Raw genomic sequence first — 6,478 nt, forward strand, 5'->3', positions numbered from 1 at the left:
TAAGATGACAAAGGCAACTACATATGGTTTCCTCTGTTCTACTTTAATTTAGTCGGGCTGCACCGTCCTTTATTTCAGTAATATAGACATCTAATATTTTAAATATAAAAAACATACAAACAACTGATTGATCAATTTAATTTTTTTTTTTTAAAGGCTTACATATATCGATCATATAAAACTGAAAGGAATACCGAGTAAACAATTTCGTAAGCATGAATAAATGATGCTTAACTAAGATTCCTTGCAAAATATGGACAACTGGCCAAGTTGGCTAAACAAATGTTGGCAAATAATAAATAATAATAATTAATAACTAAGAGGCTAAAACTTGAAATCCTAGCATAGGATGCTTGGTGGCTTCGATGGGTGCAAGTCGAGCCAGAGTTGGGCCCTGACCCGTGGCCCACTTCTGCAATATTCAAACTTATAAAGTGGGCCCCAGAAGCTCTGGTCAAGGTGAAATCGGTGGCCCACTCCACCATTTCAGGCCCATTAAAATGAAACTAGCTTCCATGACACAGTAAAAGTGGCTGTTGCTTGTAGTATTATTTGGGCAAGTACATTGATGAGCACAGTTAGCTTAGCTATTTGGGTAAAACTTCCAAATTTGTAGTGGGCCCGACTAGGCCTGGCCCAGGGCCGAGCCTGTTAATTGAGATGCTTTGTTTGCTTCTTCTTTTTTTTCTGTGGGTCCCGCGTGGTCCCCACCTTGTTCTGGACCGTTCAATGTGCCTGATCTTAATGCTCCGTCATTACGTCACTTAAGTGGGATTAGTTGTTTGACCTAATTACAAGTTCGTGATTATTACGGAACTACCACTGTTACTTGCATTAGCAATTCCAGGCTATCATCATTGTTTTGATTTTGAACCTCCCCACGCCTTGAGCATTTTTATATAGCCTTTTATTTTTTTTAATAGATTTAAGTTGTCAGTGAAATTTACATTATTCTTTAACTTTGAGATAATTTCAACACAGATAATATGAAATTCACTAGTATATGTGTTTCCCTAATTAATTAAATAATCTTGACTTCATGAGCCAAAAATAAAAAAAGGCTTGACTTCTATTTAAAAAATAGTTGGTTTAATATGTGCAACTCAGTCACTCGCATACCAATGGTTCAAATCCTAGAACTTCACATTTGTAGAGGGGCAATGTTGATAAGAAAACTTGTTATGTTCTTTTAGTAAATCATTTGCTGTTTATAGCCAAAGTCTCAATTGATTCAGATAAAAATGAGTTGGGACCTTTCAGGCAAAAACTCTACGACCAAATATTACTATATTTTTCATACTCAAAATTGAAATATCTGATCAAACTAGTATGGCATACTTATTCGTTGAACTAAGCTCTTGGGGACTGAGAAGAATTGCTGTTGGCAATAAATTTGGCTTCCGTTTCACACGTTTCGTTTGATTTAATATTATGTAATATATTTATTTTCTTTCGATTTTACCATCACCATTTTCATCTATCACGAACAACAGCTCAAAGTGAAACTGGAAAGGAACAATGACAAACCTGTGACAGTTTTTTAACTTTTTATGTAAGAAAATAAAACGTGGGCCCCGGATAAGCAGGAATCAAACACGTGGTAGGTGGTGAGAGGTTACGTACACAGATAGCGACACGATAGTATCCACGTGGAGTGTGGGGTCTTGATTTGATGCGTTTTGACGTCATCCAAACTCGATACACACAAGCCCAAGCTCCCCAATCCCATAAAAAATCCACATGGATTTTTGTTTTCTTTTAATGTCATTAATCGAACTGGGCATTTTGTTATCCTCACTTGATCTTTCTCATTCGTGTCTGTTTGGCAAATACACTCATTTATTTATTGACACTTATTGTTTATTTATTTATTTATTTTTTATATCTGCACCAAGTGAACAGTTATGCTTCGTTCTCATTCATTATCCCATGCTTCATTTTTTATGAATATAAAATTTATGTATTCTAAATTCAACATAACTTTACTCCATTACATCATATAGTTAAATGAAACAATCTGTAATTTCGAGGGTTGAATATACTTTTGAAATAATGGAAGGATAATAATGAAACCGCAGATTATATATATATATATATATATGTATTGTGTTTCTATCCCATATTATGATATTGTGCATATAAGTATACCACATATATATGTATAGAGAAAAACTACTCCGTTCTGATTGTCTCCTTAAACTTAATATTATAAAGATCGAATTTCATTTTAACTCTCTCTAAGACTAACATATTAGTATTGTATATAATATAGCTTCTGCTTCTACTTGCGATTTTCACTTTTCAAAGGAACAATAGACAAAATCGGGCGAAATGCAAAGAAAATGAACCTCAAATTCACATGAAATTCAAAACGTGGGACCGGGCCTCCAAACAAAAGAAAATTCTATATATACACGTCCAATCCTCTCCCTGACGCTTATGTCCAAGCCTCCAATGGCCGTGGATTTCTAATTTCGGCAAGCTCGCCGGCATATCCCCATTCTGCCACCGGCCATGGCCAAGGGTCGCAAATTGACTATAAGCCAAAGCGAACGCTTCTTGGGAAGCTACGCCAACTCTTACGCCCAGGGGTTCAACGCCTCAGACGGATCCGAGCTCGGAGAAGCCGACGTCTGGTCAGCGGCTGATGACGCCGGCGAGAGCGCAGCGAACGCTCCTCCCAGAGACTGGGAACCACGGGTAGCCTCAGAGAATAACGGGAGCAGCTCCATGAGAAGCAGGCGTGGGATCCTATCCCGTCACTTCGGCGGTTTGTCTCTATCGTTTGAAGACTCGACGGAGGAGGATAATGCGACGACGTCGTCGATGATTGTGCATCAATATCGGGGGAATGACAGCGTGGCATCGCAGCACGGCCACCACATGGCGACGTCGGCGCCGGTGAACGTCCCGGATTGGAGTAAGATACTGCGAGTCAATTCGGTGGAGTCCATGCAAGGGGCGGACGACATTTCCGATGATGAGAACGAATCCGAGATGGTCCCACCACACGAGTACTTGGCTCGTGAGTACGCACGGAGCCGGAAGACGGCGGCAAACTCGGTGTTCGAGGGAGTCGGACGAACGTTGAAGGGGCGGGACTTGAGGCGGGTTCGTGATGCAGTGTGGAGTCAAACCGGGTTCGATGGCTAGCGATGGACTGTTCAGACCGTTTGGAGGTAGTTAACTTATGTGTTAGTCAAATTCAGTGATTTGAGTCAGAAATAGTTTTTTTTCCCCCTTCCCTTTTTGGCCTTCTTCTTCTCCTTCTTCCTTTTTTGGCCTTCTGCGTGGGTGAGTTTTGTGGGCAATGATTGAGCTGAGTTGACTCAGTTGAATCAAACTCAGCATCGACTGAGCCTGAATTCATAAACTGGAAATGGCAATTGTATTATTCTCATTAATTAAAAAGTGTATTCCAATTGGCGTGAGTTAAGTTTCTTTTTTATTTATGGTTATTTTTTTATCGTAATATGAAGCAGGAAATAGATATTGGTTTCATGGTTTAGAGAAGTGTTTGATATTTGTTATTTTCAACTCCTTATTATGTTAAGGTGGTGGATGACTAGAGTAATTTTTATCTATCTACAAATTATTTGTGTATCATCTTGATATACAAACTCTTATTATAAAACCCTTATTATAAAATATAAGAAAAATAATAATAAAATTTATTTAAATTATATAAATGACATTTTGATTCTTTAAAATGTCATAATTTTTTTAAAATTTTTAAGTATTTCTCTGTCATTAAAAAATTTATATAAATAATCAAATTACTTTTAATTCAAATATCAATTATCATTTATAAGTTTTGTTTTAAGATTCATTATTTTTTTTTAAATTATAAAAATTCAATTACAATTTACAAGTTTATATTTGAAATCTTGATATTACTCAAGTGTTGTAAATATCAATTATTATTCATAAATTTTAATTTAAAATTTATAGCTTTTTTTTATCATCATAAAAATTCAATAACAATTCGCAAATTTAAATTAAAGACAAGTTGGCCATTTATATTTATTTCTTAATAACAAAAAAGTCTCTAGATATTTTAAAAAAATTATAACATTTTAAAATATTAAAATATTATTTATATAATTTAAAAATATTTTATTACTATTTTTTCTTTTTTATAAGTAAAATATTTGTTATTTTTATTTGCATGCGCGCTGTGCCCGAGCATGCGACTGTCTCTTTTGTCAAGGGTAAAATTATTTATATATATATATATATACGGATCTATTTAGCCGCTTTTCTTTTTGGCCAATAATGCATTGGCTATTAAAATTTATAACATGTCCTATTCACAACTTACAGGTCATTATCCGTACATTTTATTCCGCAAACGCATGCAAGACAATGTATTAAATTCCCCACCCAATTTGTAACTAAACGATTAGATTTTAGATATAATGGTTTTTTTAAAAAAGTAATTGTTTCGTGCTCACTGAGATATTATTAAAATTTTGATATTCTTTGTTTTCTACAGTTTTTTTAAAATTTTAATACTATCTCATATTATAAGGGGCCCTTTTTTATCACTTATTTTTTTAAAAAAATATTTTGTGATTTTTTACAATTTTTTAAAATAATTATAACTAAAAAACAGATTTTTTGATTATTTGAAAAAGCTACTTAAAGTAGCTTCTGCAAATATCATAAAATAACAAATCAAACATAAAATAGAATAACTAACTAATAAAATAGAATAATAAAATAATAAAATAGATATAAAGGAAGACATTATAAAATTTAAAAATAATTAATTAATAATTATTTTTTATTATTGTAATCAAACATAAAATAATTAATGTCTGCTTTTTATAAAATATCTATAAAATACTCCCTCCATTCAAAAATATAAGGTATTTTTAACCGAATCTCACCCTTAATAAAATAGTTACATACTTTTCAACTAAACCTATCTTTTTATATTTATCCCTATTAAACACCCTATAATAAATATTAAGTCATTATCAATAAGAGTACTTTTCGAAAAAGGCAATGATTACACTCAGAAAAACTAAAAATATTTTATATTTTTTAACATTTAATTCCTCAAAAAATGCTTTATATTTTTTAACGAAAGGAGTAAATCTTTCTTTATAAAATATCTAAACTATATAAAAATTACTTATTTTTAAACCTTAAATAAATGAGCTCAAAATTGAACAATTTCAACAAATATTATCAATTTGGGATTTAAAGCATAATATAATCAGATGATATCTGACTTTTCAAAAGTTTATACTTTCTTCTCAACGTAATCATAATAAATCATTTCAAATCACCCCTTCCGAAAAATATATTTATGTGCATGAATTATATGAATAAAAATAGAAAATTATTATGGGAGAAATGAAATCAAAGGGGTGATAAAGATTGATAGAGACAAATATAAAAGAAATAAAGGATTGAAAGCTCTTAGTTTGGGTGGTTGGCATGGAAGTGATGAGAATCGCATCAATTATCCTTGCTTGGTTGCTCATGGCACTGCAGTTACCAATGAATAAAGATACACACAGAGTTTGTGAATTAAAGAAAAATAAAATAATTTAATCATTTATTTTCCGTAATTTTAACCCAATTAGATCTCTATAATTTTGGATACAATTAACTCCTTATAATTTTAGTTATTTAAAACATTATAATGTAGAGACCAATATTTTAAATTAGTAGAACTATAGGAGTTGAGTTGTAAAAATAAAGATTTACAAATTGAGTTTTAATTGAATCAAAGGTTGGTGATTAAATTATAACATGTTAAAATTATAGAGGTGAAATGACTAATTTTTTTATAATAATTAGTAATAGAGTGGTTGAGTCGTGGAAGTTAAAGATTCCATTGAAATAATGAAAGTATTTTGTTGTAACAAAACTTTTGACTTTGTTGAAGATGAGTGAAGGAATGAATAAATGGAAGATCTGATTTGTTTCTAGTGTGGTTGACATACGGACTCATCCATCTAGTGGATGAGAAGCTCTCTCAGATATACCTTTAACAATAGTTTTAATTTTGATTTCCTTACTTCTATACTTTGACATATAGTTTTAATTTTCTAAGATCTATTGTTTTCATGTTCATCTTAGGAATAAGATTAAAAAATAAGTTATTTTTTAAATAATTTAGAGATTTTAATAAAAAAATATTCCTCCATTTAAAAATATAAGACATTTTTTAAGGAGTTGGATGTTCAAATGTAATTATTGTTTTTTTTTTTAAAGTACCGTTATTAATAGTGATTTTATATTTATTATAGGGTGTTTAATAGGGATAAATATAAAAAAATAAAGTTAATTTAAAAATAAATAATTACTTTATTGAGGGTTGAGATTTAATTAAAAATATTTTATATTTTTAAAGGAGGGAGTAGTATTTATTTTGTAGGTATTTTATTTTTTTGGTCAAATTTTGTTGATATTTATAAGAATCAAACAAGTATACTGATTTATGTACTTTCAGGTATTTGGC

General features: G+C 31.3%; 1 protein-coding gene across 1 annotated transcript; it reads left to right on the plus strand.

Moving 5' to 3' along the window:
• The first annotated feature begins 2,425 nt into the window (after positions 1 to 2,425).
• Positions 2,426 to 3,422, plus strand: LOC129297139 (protein S40-5-like). Its single transcript, XM_054935508.1, has one exon. The coding sequence runs from the start codon at positions 2,515 to 2,517 to the stop codon at positions 3,151 to 3,153; it is 639 nt and encodes a 212-aa protein (XP_054791483.1). The 5' UTR covers positions 2,426 to 2,514; the 3' UTR covers positions 3,154 to 3,422.
• The last annotated feature ends 3,056 nt before the right edge of the window (positions 3,423 to 6,478 follow it).

This window comes from Prosopis cineraria, unplaced genomic scaffold (genome assembly GCF_029017545.1).
Source record: "Prosopis cineraria cultivar Desert tree isolate PC_DT_omini unplaced genomic scaffold, ASM2901754v1 PC447, whole genome shotgun sequence".
Lineage (NCBI taxonomy): Eukaryota > Viridiplantae > Streptophyta > Magnoliopsida > Fabales > Fabaceae > Prosopis > Prosopis cineraria.